The 22,137-nt window shown below is 41.1% G+C and overlaps 1 protein-coding gene across 1 annotated transcript in view; it reads left to right on the top strand.

Moving 5' to 3' along the window:
* HTRA1 (HtrA serine peptidase 1) overlaps nt 1-8,899 on the top strand; it is a 45,025-nt gene extending 36,126 nt beyond the window's left edge. Inside the window, exons 4-9 of the mRNA XM_079976725.1 lie at nt 897-1,091; nt 2,326-2,358; nt 3,981-4,095; nt 4,458-4,515; nt 5,806-5,901; nt 8,181-8,899. Coding sequence (XP_079832851.1) covers nt 897-1,091; nt 2,326-2,358; nt 3,981-4,095; nt 4,458-4,515; nt 5,806-5,901; nt 8,181-8,349 — 666 coding nt within the window. The 3' untranslated portion in view covers nt 8,350-8,899. The remainder of the gene's footprint in view (nt 1-896; nt 1,092-2,325; nt 2,359-3,980; nt 4,096-4,457; nt 4,516-5,805; nt 5,902-8,180) is intronic.
* The last annotated feature ends 13,238 nt before the right edge of the window (nt 8,900-22,137 follow it).

The following is a 22,137-nucleotide window of genomic DNA, read 5'->3' as shown; positions in this document are numbered from 1 at the left end:
TTATATAGCTCGTTTTCTTGCCAAAAATAACCCGAAGCTATGAAAATATGTGTCTGTCTCTCAGGAGATCTATTACACTTATCAGGGTTTGATCTGATAGATGAATCGCTTTAGACAGATCATAGAAAACATTTTGTTTCAGGATTCCCACCCCCCTTCTCTCTGCCTCAACATAATATTTCCCTGCTTTAGAAGTTTTGTGGAGATAAACAATAAGTGCTATGCTTAGGGTGTTCCAGTTAAGGGTGAACTGGCCTATAAATAATGCTAATTTATATCTCTAAAGGGATGGACATATTCATTCGTGAAAGATGTCTGCAAGAAATACATTAGTTTAAAAGGATTAGATTAATATTTTATGACTGGCTATTTACTTAGTTTGCTGATTTGCTTTTTTTTAGCCACGTCAATGGGCACAGCAGTGGAAAGGACTTTGTGAGAGATGGGGCCCTTGGCAGTGATCAGGGCTCCAAGAGGGAGAAGTACCATCGCTTTAGCATTTCTACTGAGACAGCAACATATCCTGAGCCAGTGGTTGTACTTGGCTACTGCTTAAACAAGAAACTGAGCCTTTTGCATTTGCTTCCCCTTAAACAGTTCATTAATCAGACACTAGAGTTTGCCACCACCCCAGAATTTACCTGGACTTTTCTATTCTCCTTCCCTTTATTTGTCTCCTCTTGTGCTTCTAACTGACAAACAGTATACAATGCAAAATTAAAATACTATGCTAGAAGTGTCATTAATATTACTTAATTGTTTAAAGTTGCCATTACATTTACCTGATACAGGAGGAAAGCTGGCTGTGCTTATATCTTGATTCATTGTTCAAGTTACTATTTAAGTTGCTTGAGTTGCTTTTGACTAATGATTATTTTGACCCTCTCTATTCTTAGGGGAAGTTGCCAGTCCTTTTGCTCGGACGTTCAGGAGAGTTACGGCCTGGTGAATTTGTAGTTGCAATTGGAAGTCCATTTTCTCTTCAAAATACCGTGACTACTGGAATTGTTAGCACTACCCAACGAGGAGGCAAAGAACTGGGACTTAGAAACTCTGATATGGACTACATCCAAACGGATGCAATTATCAATGTAAGTCACTTTCCACAAAGCCATTCTCTTGCACTCATGGTTCTCATCTCAAAATACATTCAGATTCTGTTGCTGTCTTGTCATTCATCCCTATAAAGTTGATGCATTAGGATTGGCCAAAATTGTTTCTTGGAACATGCAAAAGAAGCAATTTGCAGTGATCTTTCTGGGTGCTCTTTAAAGAGACATTTATTATTATTATTATATTTAGCTGAATTCTCTTAGAATTATTAAGTGCAGGCAATGTTCATCAGCGGTCTTTAAAGATCCTTCAAAGAGTTTGCCAAAATATCACGTTGCTGTTCTTTTGTTGGCTTTTTTAAAGAGACAAGCTAGTTTTTGGACTAATAAGACATCAACTTTTAGTGCTTCTTCTGCTAGCCTTGAGAGAACAGGTAATTCTCATGGAGAATTCTCGGTCTAATTCTCAGAAAGTTGTGCTAACTTCCTGTAATCTAGGAGTGTACAGAATTAAGAAAACAGACATATTTTCCTAAGCTTCGTTAGCAAGGCCATCAAATAAAGGAATCAGTGTCTAGCAGTTCTTAGACTAAAAGAGAGGCAAAGGTGACCAGGAACTTTATTGGGGAAAAACAGAAGCTCTAGACATGTTTAAAGAAAAGCATCAAAATTATCACTGAAATTTAGTGGTCTTTCGGATAAAAGAATACTAGGTAAAAGACCTCCCTGCCTTGTTTTATTCAATGAATGGCAAAACTGAATCCCCTGATTTAAGTACCTCCACACAGGAGACCTTTATTTTGGCTGCTATGGTAGTTTGTTTGGTCTGTGGTGTGCTTTGGCAAGCCTTCCATATCAGCCCCCTTTGAACTCCCTGTTCCTTCTCCAAGATCTTGGCTTCATGCTTTTGTGCCCTTCCACGCATGAGATTGCATGTGCTACAGTTAAAGCAGTCTGCATTTTCTTTCAAAGTGTCATGCATTGATCGTAAAGGGTTTTCTTTTCTCCAGCCTGACAATACCGGAGGGGGTCTGTTAATCCTTAGCTCGCCATTGCAAGGTTTAGGCATTCTAGGCTAGAGAAACTATATCAAGTTTATTTCATCCATGTTTGTATAGTAACCTATGCATAAGAGACTGCTGTGCATAAATGAATGTGAACCCCTCCCTCCCAGAATGTTTTGTGTAGCAACTCTATTTCAAAATGTAAAGAACTGTTGTAAATGGGGGGGAAAGAAAGATTAAATACATTTTTTCTTCTTCTAAATTTACAGTATGGAAACTCTGGAGGACCTTTAGTAAACCTGGTAAGAGTTCCTTTCTAATAGTACTTCTAACTGGTGTTTTGGATTTTACTATTGATTCTCTTGCCTCTCTCCCATCCCTTTCCCCCATATTGGTAGAGGAAGGCTAACAAGTGCCTGTACAAACATCAGACTCATTAATCACTCTTTAATGTTGGTGCTGGTAAATGGTGTGATGCTCTTGGAGTTCAGTATTCAAAACATTTACTGTGTGCCATATTTCAAAATGAACGTAATACGTAGCATATTTTCTCAGTGAATAATAATATTCTTTAGGATCTTACTTCCACCCTGCTCCGAACTAGGCATATATGCAGACTCCCTGTGTCAGTTTCTTATGTTTACCGCATGGTTCTCTCTACCAGCATGTTAGCAATATGATTCTGTGTAAGTCAGAATTAAGCCCCCAAGGGAGTCAAAGGGATGCTGACCCTTCTGGTATTAGTTTGTGATATTTCAGTGCCACTGTCTGCATAGCCAGTGGACTGTGAGCAACTCAAAAGCTTGTGCGGTACAAGAACATGGAAGACTTGTATTCTAATGAATAAGACACTGTCTGTTGGCTTTGCTTTGTTTTGGCAAAATGGAAATAGTAGAGATTGGCTTCACAAAATTGATGAAATGTATTATCAAGATTTGGAAACCCCATTCTGTGAGGCAGTGAAAAGTTTTGCATAAATAGTGGCACATGAAGAAGTTCAGCCAGTTCTTTTTAACATGCTAGTTTTACAGATAAACGGATTAGAGTCCTCTGAGGATTGCCTTGACGCCATCGTTGAAGTCTTCTGGTTTTTGTGTGTGACTTCACATTTTCCTCCATTGAAGGCTATTTGGCAGCTTTGGCAAAATTATTATTGTTAAAAAGAAAGTTTTCTGTGTCATATCCTTTAATAGAACTATTGTTTACTCCGAAACCAAACATTCAAAATACCTGTAAGGTTCTGTCCATTTTGATTAAAAAATAAATAAATAAAAACTCCGTTTAGTCCAGCTATGATTATGGACTACTTTCTTTTTATTATTATTTCAGTGCAACAGAGTCCCTTAAAGCAAACATGTTGAGTAAGTCTTGTTGGAAAAATAAATCTTGAAACCAGTTGAAGGAAAGTTTTTTGGTTAGTTTAAGAGAAAATATCAAGCTGTTGTGCAGAGCATATTTTTGCAGCTAGAAAAGACTGGGGCGATGCCTGATCTCATAACCAAGTCGTTCCCTTGAGTAGAACTGTCTGTCCTGGTTTGCAACAGCTGTCTCAACTCTTGGGCAGTAATGTCCCAGCTCTGCTACCTGACTTTGAAGATGCCAGGAATCGAACGTGGAGCCGTATGCATGGAAGCATGTCGCATTGAGCTTGCTTGTCTTGATGTTAAACCCTGGTCCTTTCACACTCAGGAGTCTCAAAGCGGGTGGGGAAGAAAAAGAGTGAAGGATGCTTTCACCCAAATGAAAGCGGGGGAGGGGGGCAGATTTAATTTTCCAGGGTACATTCAGTTCATGATCAGTTTAGGAACAGGGAACTATGACAAAGAGATCACACGAAAGGTCAGCAGCTCAGATTAAAGTGTGATAGAAATTGCAATCTTTATTTGGGCCGCTCATGCTTACTTAATTATTCACACTACTGCAGGATGGTGAAGTGATTGGTATTAATACTCTGAAAGTCACTGCTGGGATTTCCTTTGCAATACCATCGGACAAAATTAAAAAATTCCTCACTGAGTCACATGACCGACAAGCTAAAGGTACTGTACTATACTGGTAAAGTAAACCTTCAGTCCTATATACATTTACATGAGAATAAGTTCCACTGAATTAGTTCAATCCCACATATATCTGCTCTGAAGTAAGAGCCATGCTACACAGTATACAAAAGTCACAGCACTTCAGACTTCAGGAAAAGATTCTCCCACCAGCAGATCTTTCACCCTTGTGTGCTGGTTTATTATAATATTGTTTATGTGAGGTAGTGTTCAACAATACTACTTCCCACTTATATTCTGAAGTGGTATCTCCCACATCATTCTGCTTCATTGGGGTAGAATGTCTCCTGTTCAGATGGGAAAGGCGAATCAGAATAAATGCTACATTTTCCTTCTCAAAACAGGAAAAGCTGTAACTAAGAAGAAATATATTGGCATACGGATGATGTCTCTTACTCCTAGGTAAGTTTAAAAATTACTGTGGGTGTTTCTGGACAAGGAATATACTAGCCTGGAACTGCAACTCTTTGTTGACACCAGGCCCGCTGGCTTGGCCCCAGGACCATGTGTGCTTGGGGCTGCACACGCCATGGGCGCAGATGTGTCCAACATCAGCACACCCCGTAGCATGCTGATGTCATATGCGCACGTACATAAGTGGGCGTGCTGACATCAGACATGCAGGACCCCACGGCATGCACGGCCCCAGCGCAAAAAAGTGTGGGTGCCCAGCCCCATCATGGGGAATGTTGTGGGGGCTGGAGCACCCAGGGCTCCCCACCCACCCAGAGCCTATGGTTGACACACTTTTTATGGGGGAGTCACACGACGTCTCCTCAAAATGCTGCCCTCCTTTGTTTTCTCCATACGGCTTCCATCTTTTTTTAAACCATTGAAAGCCTTCTTTCCCTCTCTCTTAAATACAATGTCTTTGATGAGTGGACAAAGAAAAGGTGTGATTGAGGCAGGAGGAATGGTATACTGATGATATGGTTGCTACTGCTTCACCATTTCCTGTTTGCATGGTCCCTTTATCCATTACTTTTCAATGAGAGTTTTGCCAGCTCTGAGGCGTTGCTGAGGGAAAGATCAGCTGGAAACTCTTTACATCATATATGTTTGATCATAACAATTGTTTATTATTGGATCATTATGTGTCACCATTCATGTTCTGGATGATTTTCATTTATTTTAAATTTTCAGTTCACTTACATTTTGCGGGGGGGGGGGGGGGAGGACATAGTTGGACCCTTGTTTATTTTTCTGGATTACCATTGCCATACACTGCAGCCCATTTTTTAAATTTGCAAAGCCAACGGACAGATGGTTTTCATCTTTTCCCTGGCAATTGTTAAGTAGCAGAGCTACTTAACAGAAGAGCTAGAGTCTGATATTCAGAGACATACAAAGAGTTTACAAAATCTGCCAAAAAAAGGAGAAAACATTCTCTACTTGCAAGCCTCAGATGCTTTCTTAAACTCAAAGGCTTAGGACATTTCTAGATCTAAAGCAATACTGATTTCAAAAACCAATATAATTGCAAAACGAACAAATTGGTAAGGCAAAATTTCCTGTGCACTTCTACCCAGAATAATGTTTCTCAATGGCAGCAGCATATTTTTCTTTCTTTCTTTAGACTTAGGAAATTTGCACAGGTTACGTCAAAAGTAAAAGAGTGGCCTCTATGTTGTCTTGTTTTGCTTTTCTGGAAATATGTTTCTTATTTAACTTGATTGGGTTTGTTTTTCCTAGCAAAGCTAAAGAACTGAAGGAGCGCCATAAAGACTTCCCTGACGTCATTTCTGGAGCCTATATTATTGAAGTAATTCCAGATACACCAGCTGAGGCGTAAGTTAAAGAACCCCTTTTATTCAAGAACCTGCACCTATTCACTTAAAGGATAAACACCTAGCAGGCCTTTAACTATGCTGTTTAATGGCAGGAAAGTTCTTACCCTCAGATGACATCTGCCTGCTATTTCAGGAAATCTGTTGGTTTCCCAATACCATAAATCTAGAAGATGATTTTTGCCATTTTACCATTTGTTAGAGACTTGAGCAATATTTAGAAGAGCGAGGGAGACTAATAGACTGTTTTTCCCAGCTGCTATGCTTATGCAGTTGCAAAAAGTTCACATGGCAGGATCCCAAAAGCAAGCCCACAGTTGTCCCAAAGCTGGGAGCTGACCCAGCAGTTGCCCTTATCACTGCTGCACTCAGTACTTGGGTACGGCTACGGTATCATGTGATTGTGTCATGCAGTCGCTGCTAGAACAGGGTGAAAGTTGTAGCTACTGGAGTTCCTTGTGTAACAAGAATAATAATTTGTAGATATTATTTGCATAGCATTTTCACGGGGCTCCTGATAGCACTGAGCTCTGCAAAGCAGACCAGTGCTTTTGAGTTTCCTGTTTCCCTGCTTCTCGCAGCCCACACCTGAACTGGAAAGAAGTCAAGATGGGGTGGTAGCTCTTTGCAGGTCCCATAGCAGGGAGAGACAAAGCAACATCGGTTTACGGTGGTCTCCGCCGCCTGTTCCGCCTCCTCCTCTGCCTCCCCTGGTCCTCTTCCCTGCAAGCGATCCACACTTGTCCTCAACGCTCATCCTCTTGATCCAATGCTCCTTCGTCACAGCCCTTTCGGCAGTGCAGCCTGCTTTTATGCCCCACAGGTGGTCTCCTGGGGCGCTGTGCTCACTAGGTCTGCCAGTAAGGCACAGCCCACATCTCTGGGGCCATCTCTGGCCCATTCAAATTTGGCAGGCAATCCCGCCAGCCTTTGGCACCAGCCGAGGCCAATAGAGACCATGCAGGGCTGAATTCCTTCCCTCCTCTGTTCTTGCGGCCACGCTTGGCCTCAACAGTCACCACCATTGGAATACAGTAAGCGCTCTTTTTTCCAGTGGTGGAGTGCTCTCCCCAGGGAGACTTGCCGGCCACCTTCATTAAATTTCTCTTCTTCCGGAACCTTTGGCTAATTAAACAATCTATGGCCTTTTAAATGGGGGGTGGGGTGGGAGGTTATTATTTTTGTTTGCTATTATGTTGTGCATTTTTGTGATTTTATATTGTAAACAGCCCTGTGTTCTTTGGATGAAGGCGGTATAGTAATAATAATAATAATAATAATAATAATAATAGATAGATAGATAGATAGATAGATAGATAGATAGATAGATAATACCCTTCTCTTGACCCATAAGCACATATTTCGAATCCTTGTGACCCCCATGCTCATTTCTTAAAAGGGGGGGGGGGTTCTGTGCCTCGTTGCACAAGCAGCTTGAAATCACCAGTAATTTAATGCATGCAATTTAAATGTTTTTATTTGTCCTGCATACTCTGCTTGTTTTCATGGAGCTGCAATAAGAGAGAGTGAAATAAAACTTTCTCACTTTCACTTTGGTGTTCCCCCTTAAGCATCATAAAATGGCAGTCCGTACAAGAACTTCTGTGGGGAGGGGGGAAACACTTCTGAAAGAAGTGCTTGTGTAAGGCATTTCTCTGCATGAGACAGTAGCTTGTGACTGCTATAAACTGATTATGTTTAGGGGTTGAATCATGTCTCATCCCGCTAGCTGGGTTAATGTTTCCATAACTCAGAGCCAGAATTTGTCTACAAGAAAGGGCAAGATGATACAGGGAGAAAGATGCTGTATCCTCTTCATTTGCCTTAATGCTGTCAATGACTTCTGCCAACTCTGTTCAAACAGCACCATCCAGCTTGATATATGGATTTATTCTTGCTGAATAAGCTCAACTTTGATTTTTCTGTCACCATTGAATGCACATAGGTTAGAGTAAGGAGAGGAGCTAAGGCTACACCACCTAGAGAGCATGTGAAATCTATTTTGTGTAGTAGCACAAAGGAACTAGAAAGGCAAAACTTTCTAAAAAGGATCTAGAAAGGCCCCAGCTTTTCAGAACATGTTCCTGCCATTTCTCCTTTTGAATAGCTTCTCTCTCTATGTCTCTATCTCTCTGTCTGTCTCTCATCACCTGTTTTGCTAAAGATCTGTTGTATTCTTGCTTAAGAGTTGCGGGTTTGGTATCTTGGGGGTGGCTGCTACAGAAAGCAGATATGTTTCTTGCAGTTGAAGTAATTATTTTCCACCTCTTTGTATTTCAGCGGAGGCCTGAAAGAAAACGATGTGATTATAAGCATCAACGGGCAACCAATACTCTCTGCCAACGATGTCAGTGACATTATCAAAAAGGACAATACACTCAGCTTGGTAGTACGTAGGGGCAATGAAGACATTATTTTAACAGTGATACCTGATGAAATTGACCCTTAAGTAGAAACATGAGCTGGATTTCATGTTATCTGTTAATAGCAAGCAGTGGACTGCTTATATTATCTCTGTGCTGGTACAGGAAACATTAGACTTTTGACCAACAACCTGCATGTTCAGTGGAAATGTATTGGCCAATAAAATAATTTTCATGTAGTTCTGAGGTACAAAACCGATGCAATCTTCAAGATGATACTTCTGTTCTCTATGTATGCTTTTTATTCTCTACAGGCTGCTCCTTTTGTTAATGTTATTTCTGTGGTCAACATCTGATCCCACCTACGTTGCAAATGTATTATTACTTTGAACCAAGGCTTTCCCAAAGTTAAACCACAACCAAACCATACATTGCATTGGTGGTCCCCCCCCCCCCCGTAGCTTTAGTCTTCCTGGAAATACAACTGTTTATATGAGTGACAGATGACTAACATGTTTGAAATGCTCACTTGTACACACGCAGCCCGAATGATATTTCCTTACTGAACCCATGCTGATTTTTTTTTAAAAAAAGAATACTTGTTTTCCTAGTTTAATTAAAATATTTCCAACAGTATTGTTGTTTGTGTTTTCCTTGATGAAAATTTATTTCTGGAAGAATGTTTTTTCCTTTTTTTTTTCATGATGCCTCCTTGACCCAAATTCAATGCACTGCATATAGATAGAGATAAATTCATTACATATCCTGGCAGATACAAATGGCTTATGTACAACTTCCAAACTCACCTCTCTTCACTGTACTCAAAGACTGATGTTAAATTTTTAGAACCACGTTTGTCACATTGATGGGAACCTTTGTGAAGTGGGTCCTTAGCGAGCCCTATGAAGGATTGTCTCAGATTGCAATTTTGTGCATTTAGAAAGGATACTAAGTGTTTAGTAAAGCTTGTGTTTACTACTGCCCATGGCATGGTTTGTTTGTTTTTGCTATGGATTTTATTAAATTGATTTAAGAATATGAGAGGAGCCCTGCTGGACCAGACCAGAGGCCTATTTGGCCTAGCATTTTGCTGCACAGTGGCCTCCCAGGTGCCTATGAGAAGCTGAAAGCAGGACATCAGTGCAAGAGCCCTCTCTCTCTTATGCTCCCCAGCATCTAGCAAAGCATTCAAGTCAGTGGTGATCATTATACCCTGCAGTAGCGAATTCCATAGTTGTAACCATGCATTGTGTGAAGAAGTATTTCCTTTTGTCTGTCCCGAATCTCCCTTGATGATCAGGCCGACCACGGATTGTGATTTTATTTTTTTTACATAATATCGCTATTGAATTAATGTGCTGCATATGCATAGATTGACCTTAGTAGTTAAATGAGCATTCAGCCTGTGGCTCATTCTAGATTTAGAAGGCCATTCATGTGATGATTCAGTCAATGCATATTAATGTAAGCTTCAAAAGGCAATGTACTGAACTGCAGGCACTGCAGATTCGTTCTAACAATGCGCAGCTTACAACGGCAGTCCTTTACACCCAGTGCCATGCTTCTGGAACAGCAGTTTTCCAAGAGTGCACTGTGGTTGTGCAAACAAATGGAAACTTGTACTATAAGAGACTTCTGAATGCTGCGACCCTAGTAGGTTCATACACTCTTAATAGGCTGTGCTGCTCCAGTTCACCCATCACATGCCAAGCAACTAGAAGTCAGATCCTGTAGCTAGAGGCAACTCTCTCTCTGAAAGCAGCTTTGCAATTGCACTCAGGTTGGATTTTATTGCATTGACATATGATTGCACAGGTGCAGAGACCCTCTTTGTCTGTCTTCCTTCCTCTGCTTTTTAACACCTAATTAATTCTCCTTTGAAACTGGCAGTCCGTGACTCAGTATGCTGACTAACGTAATAGGATTCTTATTCCATGCTTTGCCATTTCAACTACATAACACAAACATATCACACACTAGGAGGATGTCTGGATAGAGTGTTGCTTTGCTGCTCTCGACGTGGTGGGACATGCCTTCCTTGTGATCCTATAATGCACTGATGGAGAGATGGCAAATAGGACAGGTTTTTGTTTTTTTTAATCAGTGAATCAGTTCCAACCCTGTGGTTCATACCTAAAAGCCCCCTGTAAGTTGTTACACTTAGCATCTATTTTCTTCCTAATCATGCTATTACTATTAGCTAAAAAAGGTAAAGGACCCCTGACAGGTAAGTCCAGTCGCAGACGACGCTGGGGTTGCGGCGCTCATCTTGCTTTACAGGCCGAGGGAGCCGGCGTCATGTGGACAGCATGACTAAGCCGCTTCTGGCGCAACGGAACACCGAAACCAGAGCACTGCACAGAAATGCTGTTTACCTTCCCGCCGGAGCGGTACCTATCTACTTTTTGGTGTGCTTTTAAACTGCTAGGTTGGCATAAGCTGGGACCGAGCAACGGGAGCTCACCCCGTCATGGGGATTCAAACCACTGACTTTCTGATCGGCAAGCCCAAGAGGCTCAGTGGTTTAGACCACAGCGCCACCCGCGTCCGACCAAGGTTCATATTATGACAATGTATCAAAACAGTAACAGTTTGGGGATTTGCTCTTTTGGTCAGGATTAGTCTATCATATGACTTGGCTTTTAATCTTTCTGTGCCTTTTCTGAGGAGCCTGGGTTCATCCTATGGTTTGAATTTTTCCACTGGTAAGAGCACAATGGGATCTGTGCATATATTTTGAAAGAAAGATGGAGAGAATCAAGGAAGTAACAGGAAATGCTTAGAGAGCAACCTATATTGCCACCTAGTGGACAATAGATTGTCTTTCACTAGGTGTTTTGGCAATACCTGTAGTTCATTGTTCCTCTGAGTTACTTGTAAGTAACTTGGGTAAAGCTTAGCTTTACCCAGTCAGGTGCTCTCTTCATCCCTGACCATTGTCCATGTTGTCTGGGGCTGATAGTTTCTTACTGTGAGACCTGGCTGTTGGATGAGATGGGTCCTTCACCTGATCCATCAGGTGCTTGTTACACTATCCTCGGAGTTGTCCCAAATGTGCCAGACTTAGAGGACTGTAGCATATTAATTATTGTAGGTGAAGCAATGTGTCATTTCTGATTTGCATGTCTTTGACATGTGTAAATGGTGGATTCCAGAAGGGTAGCCCTGTAGATGTTTCTGGAAGCACAATTAAGAATCCTGTGGTACCTGACATTTATTTCAGCACAAAGTTTCCATAGGCAAGAGCCTACCTACTTCATTGTACACAGCATCTGATCATTCCTCAGATGAGGAAGGCAAAGGGATAAATGAATCTACCAGTCTTGGGGAGAAATCTAGAATGAAGCACAAGTGTTGTTAGGTTGCATGATGTTCAGATGTGTTAAGCTAAAACCATAAGAAGGTTGAATGCACACGTTCAAAAAGAGACCACTTTTGAATTTTCTTTCTGAGACTACATTTGCAGCTATTCTAGGCCAGTTAACTTTTAGATGGCTGAGGTTTTAGATGGCCAAATAAGCCCTGGGTGATACAGTGGTACCTCGTGTTATGTACTTAATCCATTCCAGAGGTCTGTTCATAACGGGAAACTGCTCATAACATGAGGCGCACTTTCGCTTATGGTGTCCCCCGCTGCTGCCACGCTGCTGGAGCACAACTTCTGCTCGCATCCCGAGGCAAAGTTCACAACAAGGGGCATCTACTTCCGGGTTAGCAGAGCGTGTAACCTGAAGCATACATAAGGGGGACGGTACATAACACGAGGTACTGCTGTATTCTGTGTTAGTGATACTCATGGTAGACCCAATAAAATAGATGAACAAGTAACTTAAGACTGTTGATTACAACATGACTTAGTTTGATATCACTCCCTATATTTATTGGCTGACTGCATAGCTAAGTCTTTAATATGACGTATTGCAAGTATTCCATTGCTTGCTTGAAGTGGAAAATGATACTAGTCAACATATTTGAAACTGTATTGATTCCCTGTAATAGTGCTGGTATTTACTCTAAAACTCCAGACCAGTCTAGATTGGGTAGTAGTTTCTCCTTTCTTTGCATGGCTGAATCATCATTGCTGACTCACCATGTCATCCACACTGATTGAACAGCCAGTGTTACTTGCCTGAAAGCTAGACAGATGCTTGTTGGCTTCAGCTACTGGTGGTTTAACAGCCTCAGCCCAGCTCCATTTAGTAGCCATCTATAGCTTCCATTGGCTTTCTAGTAGTGGAGAACAACTTTATATGCCAGACTTATTGCCACCCCAGCGCAAAATTCTCTTCTAAATCAAAACTAAATCTTCTCTTAATCAAAACCAGGATAGCAGTGTCTCAGCTGAAAAGTAGAACTGGTTGGAAAAATGTGCTCAGTGGTACATTTCATTAGTCATGTACATTGATATTGCAAATTAGTAAAGCAGTAGGATTTGCCAGTTCTTAATGTCTCTGCAGAGCCCTGAAGACGATTTCCATTTCTTTTCCTGACTCTTGACAGGCCCCTACACAAAAACCCTTCTCAACTACCATTTCCTATTTCTCTGACTCAGTGACATACAGTGATGCAGTGGATGCTGTATATTATCCCTACAAAATGTGAAAATGCAAGAGGAAGTTCATCTATAGGCCAACATGTCTGGGATGTAGTTGTAGAATGTGAAGGTTGAGGCTCTTTTGTGTGCGCTGGAATAGTGAAGCTTGGAGAGGATATCTGTGGTGAGGAATCCTGGGGACTAAATAACTAGGATGAAGCTAGTTAAGGTTGAATGGAAGAAGGAAGGAAGGAGTTGCAGGCTAAGAGAGAATGAGAGAACACTAGGTCTTAGGAGTATGACTGTGGAGGGAAGGGAGCACTTCATCTTGTGCACCAAGACTAATCCATCCAAGCTGTAAGTGACTACACAAGCCCTTTCTGTAAATGTATATCTCAAGGCCTTTCATATTGATTCTATACATGTGCATGTTTTGCCACCGTGACTTAGATAATGCAAAATCTTCAGCACTCTGAACTTGACTTATATCAATGGAACGATGGCACACAGATTGCAATGTACATACAAGAAAGTATTTTTTTTAAAACACACACAAACATATCTAATCACTGTACAGATGCCATCAATAATGTGATAAAGCATATATCTGAAGCCATGCAGCAGTTCAGATGGCATAAGTTCAGGATCTGTGAATGGAGATCTGTGAATGGCCAGCACGTGAGCACCAGAGTCCTCTTACTTCCTGTAGTTTCCAGCAACTGATATTCGGACACATTACTGCCACCAACTGTGAAGGCAGAGCATAGCCATCACAGCTAGTAGCCATTGATAGCCGTCTCCTCCATGAATTTCTCTAATCATCTTTTAAGTCAGACCATTGATCCTTCTAGCTAGGTAAGCAGGGGGTGGCGGCAGCCTAGCCTCCAATGGAAGGGAGTTCTACAATCTGGGAACACCCACCAAGAAGGCCCTCCCTCATGTTCTCTATGACTGAACTACGACCTTTTGCCATATGGCTCTGATGTAGCTAGACATGGCCTCTTGAGAGCAATTGAGCATGAGTTCGTCTTTGTAGGATAGGGTGGTCCACCACTCCAGCACCAGCCCTGTGGGGTAGTCTAGTAGCCTTGGGGAACTTATCCTTATCCTTTTTCTCTACAGCCACCACCCATTTACATATCACCTAGGGCCAGGGGCAGAGAATTCCAACTGCCTTACAGTGGTCTCCTGTATGTAGGGGAACAGCCATCTGAATCCCAGGTTTCCTGCTTGGCCATTTCAGCCCCTTTCTCTCTCCTAGGCACCTTAAGAATTAGTAGCACAATTCAAGTAGCTGAAGCCACATGGGAGGTTAATCAGCCCTTAAATGTAAAAGGGAAGGGGAGTGGAGAAGTAGCAAGTGTGCAGCTCACAACTGAAACATACCATAATATTGGTCTTACCCTATTGCAAACTGACATTGCAGAAATTAGTCCCAATGGTCACCTCCCGTGCTGGAAGCTTCAGCTATCATTTGCAGGTTGAGGGTTCAAGCAGGACAAGGATGTATGACCGCAGTCCATCTGAAGGGTTTCTTACCTATGTTGGTTCTGACTAACAGCTTGTGCTTTCCAGCCAGTCATAAGTCATGTCAGATTTGGCAGGCAGAGTTTCAACACTGAGGGGCTCAGGGAGATGGTAGACACCTCCTGGCCACAGATAACTTTTGGGAGCAGGGGGTGAGGGTTATCACTGGTAGGAATTGCCAACAGGATTTCTTGATGTCCTTGCTAGAAGGGATTTTAAGGAACTTTGTGTGTTTAAGGAGGGATCTGCCTTATTCTCTAAGCATAATAGAGGGCCCAGAGACCAGGCTTTGGCAGATCCATGACTATCTGCTTTCATTTGTTTCCATTTGACTTAGTTATAGGACTAACTTTAGCTGGAGTGAGGCACATGTTAGATTTAAGAAGAGGCCTTCTATTTCATTTTTTTAAACAAACATGGATCATACAGGAATGCCATCAACCAAGTACAGAAGAGCAACCCATCAAACAACAGTGCTATACTCTACTCTAAGCAGACAAGGGTTGTTGCTAGAGAGCCTTTTCTGATGTGCTGGATTCTATAACGAATGTGTTTCTCAATTATTCTTGTGGAGGCATGCTTTGCCAGAACTGAAAATCTATGCTGTTTTTTCTTTTAAAGAAAAGATATGTGAATAAGTGCTGGCAGGAAACTAGTATTCTGTTCATGGATCTTTCCAATGTGATTACTTCCATGTGTTTGCCTCAAAAACTATTCACGTGGAATAAGAAGTTGACTAAACTGTAGACTAAGCAGTGTAGCCGCATACAATGATACCGCCAAAATAAAAATATATGTCTGATCAGTATCTATGGAACTCCTGTTGATAATACAGTGGTACCTCAGGTTAAGTACTTAATTCATTCCAGAGGTCTGTTCTTAACCTGAAACTGTTCTTAACCTGAAGCACCACTTTAGCTAATGGGGCCTCCTGCTGCCACCGTGCTGCTGGTGCACGATTTCTGTTCTCATCCTGAAGCAAAGTTCTTAACTCAAGGAAATATTTCTGGGTTAGCGGAGTCTATAACCTGAAGCATCTGTAACCTGAAGTGTCTGTAACCTGAAGCATATGTAACCCGAGGTATCACTGTCATGACAGATATGATTCTAAATCAATATGCCTAGCTATTCCTAAACAATTAGTAACCAGAATGCTATTCCTAAACAAGTAGTAACCCGAATTTTTTGTGGACGAAATTGGATGGGAGCAGAGTATGTGCTCCCAAATGGCTACTGAAACTTCATGAAGCCTTGCTTATGGTTAGATTACATATAACATTGCATAAGAAAAAGCTTGATCCATTTAAAAAGAATGTTTCCATTTTGAGAGTGTATAAAGGAAATTGTAAAATATTTAGGAACTGAGTTTTTGACTCATATCCATCTATATACCTTGGATCTTAAATGCCTTGGCTCCCAAACAAATCGGCTCCTGAATGATCGAAACCTGGAAGTGAGTGTTATGGTTTTCGAACGTTCTTTTGGAAGCCAAACATCCAATGAGGCTTCTGCAACTTCCAATTGGCTGCAGGAGCTTCCAGAATGGATTCCGTTTGACTTCCAAGGTATGACTGTATTTCTATAGATTTTATGGAAGATTGATGCTTCTAAACTGCCCACTCTGGGAAGCTTAGTTAAGTGTGTTTTACTGCATGAGGCAAACTCCATTGAAGGAATGGTCTCCTGCAAGAAGTACAGTGGTGATTTTCGCAATGTAAAAGAAACTATGTACCTGAGCATATAAGAGCAGCATGCTTTTACTTCCCATTTATAGCAGGCTAATACTCATAAAGGCAAGATTTTTTTTTTATCACGATCAGAGCAATCCACTTTATTTATCCCTTCCCTGTAGCAAAATAACCATTGCTCAAGGGAGCAAAAACCTCACCATAAGGAAGTTGTTGGCACACAACTTGAGCTTTATTATGTTGCACCACCCACTGCAAAACAACAATCATCCAGCTTGCAAAATAAGTGACTTTAACACGAGCAGCATACTGCTTTAGACCACCCAGCAACTGCAAAAGCAACATTTTTGAGTGGGTGAATTAAAATTGCCTGGTCATCAGCACAGCAGATTCTTAATTACATCTTCAGCATGCTCACTAAATATATGCACAATTTATAAACATAGTTGCAGAAAGCATAGTGCCCCAAAAATTCTTTATGCTCTCAAATCCAAGCTTGAAAAGCTGAGTAAGCCTAAGGTGTAGCATGTGTGTAAAAGTGCAGCGAGATGGAATCCCAAGCAGAGCAAATACCACTTCCTAAGCCCTCCTGGCTTGTTCCAGCCAGGGTAGAAGGTGGGCAGCCTTGTCAGGGGACCTGGCTCCAGTTTTCTATTTTTCTTCCAGTTGCTGTCAAAACCACGATACCATGTCAAGGACTAGTAATTTTTTTTTGCCTTTTGGGGGGACAGTGTTGGGGCAAAGGGAGCTTTAGAGCCCAGGATCACCTGCAGTCTGCCCTCACACGCCTCCTTTCAAGTCCTACTGCCAGTGGCACACTACTAGCCATGCCCATGAAGTTTTCTGCAGGTGTACAAGAAGCTCCTTCATGTGCATAAGTGCCAACCAGCTGGCAGTGGAGTAGCACTTGTGCTGCATTATAAGGCCCCTCAGTTGGCCTTTGTCTAGTTTTCCTTTTGTTTTTTTGCAAATTCCAACATCAGCTGCCATACGGGTTTAGGGTTGCCATCCATCTGGACATATCCGGAATAAGGCAACCATATGGCAGCCGATGTTGGAATTGGCCAAAACAACAACAACCCAAAAACAACTTGACTGACACTTTATGGAATATGGCATCCCTACCTTAGCTCAAATTTGAATTTGCACATTTTACAAAATTGGATTGCTTTTTAATGAATTCAACGACATTGCCACAAATAGATAAATCTACATGATTTGTATCTTTGCAATCTGTATGTCATGAATTCTAAGCTCAGTGGAAAATGCATTGGCTTTAATCAGCTTAGGCATTTCAAAATCTAATCAAGACCAGTTTTCTGTTAACATAAACTACAGTTCTCAGGATTTTTTTTTGGGGGGGGGAGCTGTGAGCTTTAAGTATATGGTGTGCATTTTAGCTATATTCTTACAATACAGAAAAAGTGCAGTGATTCTTCCCTGATCTTGAACTGCTCCAGTAATATTTGAACTGCTACAATCACAAGGGATGGGTAGGCCACATGGGACGCTCTTCCCCACAGTCCAGCTGTAGGAACTTCCCTTCCCACATGTTTGTAGTTACCAGAATGTATTACCAGAAAGGAATGGGAACAAGCTACCGGGTCAAGGGAAGGGGCGACATCAACCATGCCGCTAGGAACTGGCTCTTGGGCAATGTGTAATAGAAAACATGTGAACCAGCTGTAGAATATTCAGATTTAATTGCTTCTTCTCTTTTGCTTTTTTTCTTTCCAATGCACTGTACTTACACACCCAGAATGACGAACAAAGGAAAATGAATCTAAACCAGTGCAATGACTGCATGGTGTCATATACCACCTAATGGTAGTAAAGTTCTCTGTACCACTAGGCAAGATAATAGAGAAGATTCCACCAGTTGTTCAAATTACACTGGGTGGGATAGCTTAATCACCTGTACAATTCTGCCAAGTGATAAGGAGAAGTTCACCCAATACCCCGTGAATGTCTAGATTGCTGCCAAGTGAGAAAAGGAGCAGGGAAGGGATTGCCAAGTACAAACTCAGAATATGTTGAGTTCAGAGGAATTGGTAGACCACTCTCCATACCCACCAGTTTTGGTTCTTAGCTTTCTCTCTCTCTCTCTCTTTCTCTCTTTCTTTCTTTCTTTCTTTCTTTCTTTCTTTCTTTCTAGGAGCTCAAGATGGCGTATATACTTCTCCTCAACATTTTATCCTTACAACAACAGCCCTGTGAGGTAGGTTAGGCTGAGAGTGAGTGACAGGCTTGAGGTCACCCAGTGAGCTTCATGGCTGGGTTGGAATTTGATCCCTGGTCTCCCAGGTCCTGGTCCAGCACTCTAACCACCACACCACACTGGCTGTCAAGGAAGACATTTGCCTTCCTCCACAGACACTTTCCTAGCAGATACGTTCTCAAGCATCCCTTCAGTAAATAAGGGTGAAAGATGAAATTCATAAAGCTGTGATATGTTTTAAATATAAACATGTGTGATATGATGCGATACATTTAAACTATGCTTATTCATGTCCTTCCTTTCCCCAAGATGGGCACAAAATAAACTGCCAAGTGGAGAAGATGCATAGTAGAGAAACACTCTAAAGGAATTTATTTCAAACTATAATGAAGTTCCCAGCATCTGCCCATAAACTGAGTAAAATAAGTTTACAATTAGACCTACCTGCTGTTGCAGCTGTGGTTGATGAAGCTGTATAATTTAAGTTATAGTATAATTTTAAAAAGAAACCAACAGGATTATCATGATGAGGTGCACAACTTTGCACTGAATACAATTTTGCAAAGTTATTTCATTGTATGCCCTTCAGAAAGAAAAATCTTGTCTACAACGGACAGGAATCAATATTACTAGCTAAAAATATAGTTCCACAAGGGGGAGCTAAATCTTTGCATGTAAAACATTGGTCTTCAACTAGGAAGCACAGGAAATTTTGATTTCTCTCAGTTTCTTCTTTTTCTCTAATCTTAAATTCAGCCCTTCACATTTCCACATGAGTTTCCATGCTCTGCTTGCTACCTTGCACCTTGGTCACATAACTCCCTGTTCTAAGCTTCTGGCTCACATTGCTTCTAACTACTCACATTGCTCGTACCTATCACTTCTCTCAGCTCTGTCTTTATCTTTGAACTAACTCAGAGCTGAGGGAGGAGCTGCAACTGTTTGGCATCCCACACTGAGTCCCTTTGATGCTTTGTCCTCTTAATGGATCATCCTTCAGGCTATCACCTCACAAAGGAAGCTTGGACTAGCTTACCGGTACTTAATTTTCAGCACTTGGTGATTCCAGTGGGTTTAAAAGTGTCTCTCACCCAGGTTAATACACACAGGTCTGGTTTAATACACATTGACATAATACACCTGGGTCTGTCACCCAGTCTTAACACTCCAAGCATTAAATTCCAACACCTATCTGATCCAGGAATTTAGGGTGTCTAGCACCTACAAACTCATAACAATACATTTAATAACTCACAATTTGCTGCTCTTTCAGAATACCTAAATTCAGCTGCCTGAGGAAACTGCCTTGCAAAAATCTAATGGCACAACCAGCCCTGCTGAGCCCAGACCATTATGAGGATAAAGACACTTATAAGGGGAAGAGTTTCTAGGGGAAAAGTGAAGGATAGTGGGATGGTTAAGTGTTTCTTTTCTTCCTGTCCTTTCTCTGATGCCAATAAACATTTCCTGAGGGTCCTTTTCAGGGGAGAAGGAGGTGTCAGGGCCTTGTAACCTGTAGCTGTAATACCACACAAAGTATTTCTTCCTTTCCCCAATGTAATCTGTTTTGTCTGGATTCTCTTCTCAAATGTTTCAGGTGACTCCCAGACCCTTGGCTTTTATATGGAAAGTTGCACTGTGCTATAACATGAGTCTAAATGTGAATAAGTGTTTTGCAATTCCACGGTCAGTGGTACTGGTTTAAACATCATGAGGAAATAACCTTCACACAGGGTAATTTCCCCATCTTATCTCTTTATCTTTCAGTGGTTTTTTCTTACAATGTGTGATCATGTATAATACATATACGTCACATTGGTTTGTTCACACAAATAGTTTCCATGGAACAGTTATTGGCATAGCAGAAACACTCTGTGTGGTAAAAATGCCAGGGATATTGTAAAAATTTGGCCTATACGTGCATTATGTGTGTGCCCATTGCAGGTATGTTCCATGTGTCCTTTGCCTGGACTGGTTTGGTTAGATTTTATGTCTAGATGTGATATTTATTTAAAAGCATTTTTTAAAGGTGATTTAAAAAATAAATAAATCTCTAAGCGATGTACAAAAACACAATTTAAAAACAACAAGACAGTACAATTAGAAACAGAGCTAAAATACAAAAACCACTAACAGGATTATAACAATAGGAATTAAAAAATGACAGAGCCCAATATTATGGGAAGCCTGGGCAAAAAGAGAAGGATGACATTTTACCTCAGCCTCTGAAATCTGAGAATTCTAACTTTAGTTAGTCAGTCTGAAGGACATAGCTAAAAGGAAGAGGCCACAGTTTATTTTGTACCATGAAAACTACAAGAAGAGGTAGCTAAACAGTGCATTCAGCTTCCCAAATTCCTTAAAAACTTAAACCAAGACTGTGTTCCCCTGTCCAAATTTTGAGGAAAAATTTAGAATGTGCCTCCCTCCAAAAGAAAAGAAAAGAAAAGAGGATAAGGAAAAATGAAAAAACAGCACCATGGAATGCTGACTGACTACTGTGGGTAAAGAAAACCAGGTGCAAAGGGGAATGCAACTGAGTATCTTGAAAGAAGTCATGGCTGAGCATCCAAGGTTGGGTTGAGGGGCTGCTCCAAAGTGCCACATCAAACCTTGGATTAGGGGAGCCCTACCGAATTTTTGAAATCCTGAAGACCATTGCTAATCATTCTTAGTTACTTTATGCAATACATTTTGAAAACACGACAGAGCTTTAGTGGATAATTGCTAGTATCGACTTGCATATTTTTGGAAGCATATTGGTAAATGTGTTACCTATAATAGAGGAAATGTTATATAAGGTTTGGCAATTGCTGTTAATGAGTAACTTTATCTTTATGAACATTTATGGGAAGTGACAGACCACCCAGAAGTCTATCTGCTTTTTCCCATACATTGGAAAGCTACTAGTTTTAGGCTTATCTAATCTGTCCTACTGTGAATCTCTTTTGAGCTTCAAAAAGGAAACATAAGAAATATAATTGATAAGATCATAAACAACCCTTCAAATTGCCACATGCATGCGAACAAATGCCACCCCCCCCATCAAACTGTTGGGGAGGTGTGAAATTATTTATTTATATTTTATACAAATATTGATATACCACTAGGTCATTAAAAAAAATCAAAGCAGTTTACAGCAATAAAAAAAAGCTGTACAATAAAAGCCATAGACAAGTTTAAATCATGCAATAATTAGTCACTATGGAAGAAGGAATTTTCAATTGCTTGCATAGGCCTGGCAGAATGGAAACGTTTTCAGCAGTCAATTAAAATCAGGCACAGGAGATACCCACAGAATTTATATATGCAGTGATACCTCTAGATACAAACGGGATCCATTCCGGAGCCCCGTTCGCATCTAGAGGTAAACGTAACTAGCGACGGCACGTCTGCGCACACGCGCGTCACTCTTCTGCACATGCGCATGACATCACTTTGAATGTCTGCGCATGCGCAAGTGGCGAAACCCAGAAGTAACACGCTCTGTTACTTTCGGGTTACCGAGGAGCGCAACTCAAACACGCTCAACTCGAAGCGTATTTAACCCAAGGTATGACTGTGTGTGTGTGTATATATATATATATAATATTTGCACACCGCCGCATCATAAAAAAATACATCACTGTGCTTTACAGCAATGAAAACATAAAACCATATAATAAAAACAATTAAAATGTTAAAACTGACATCAATGAACCATTGTTGAAGGATGTATTATTAGCTGCTTGCATAGGTCTGTCAGAAGAGAAAAGTTTTCAACAGGCATTTAAAAGTTGGCACAGAGAAGGCATCTGCCGAATTTCTGGACCAGGTCGAATTTCTGGACCAGGCCAATGACAGCAAAGGCTTGGTGTCTTGTAATTGTCCAATGAGCCTCACCAACTTGGAGGATGATGAACAACGT

This window comes from Podarcis cretensis (assembly GCF_951804945.1).
Source record: "Podarcis cretensis genome assembly, chromosome: 5".
NCBI classification, from domain to species: domain Eukaryota; kingdom Metazoa; phylum Chordata; class Lepidosauria; order Squamata; family Lacertidae; genus Podarcis; species Podarcis cretensis.
Note: the sequence above shows the minus strand (reverse complement) of the source record. Positions and strands in the feature narration are given on the sequence as shown.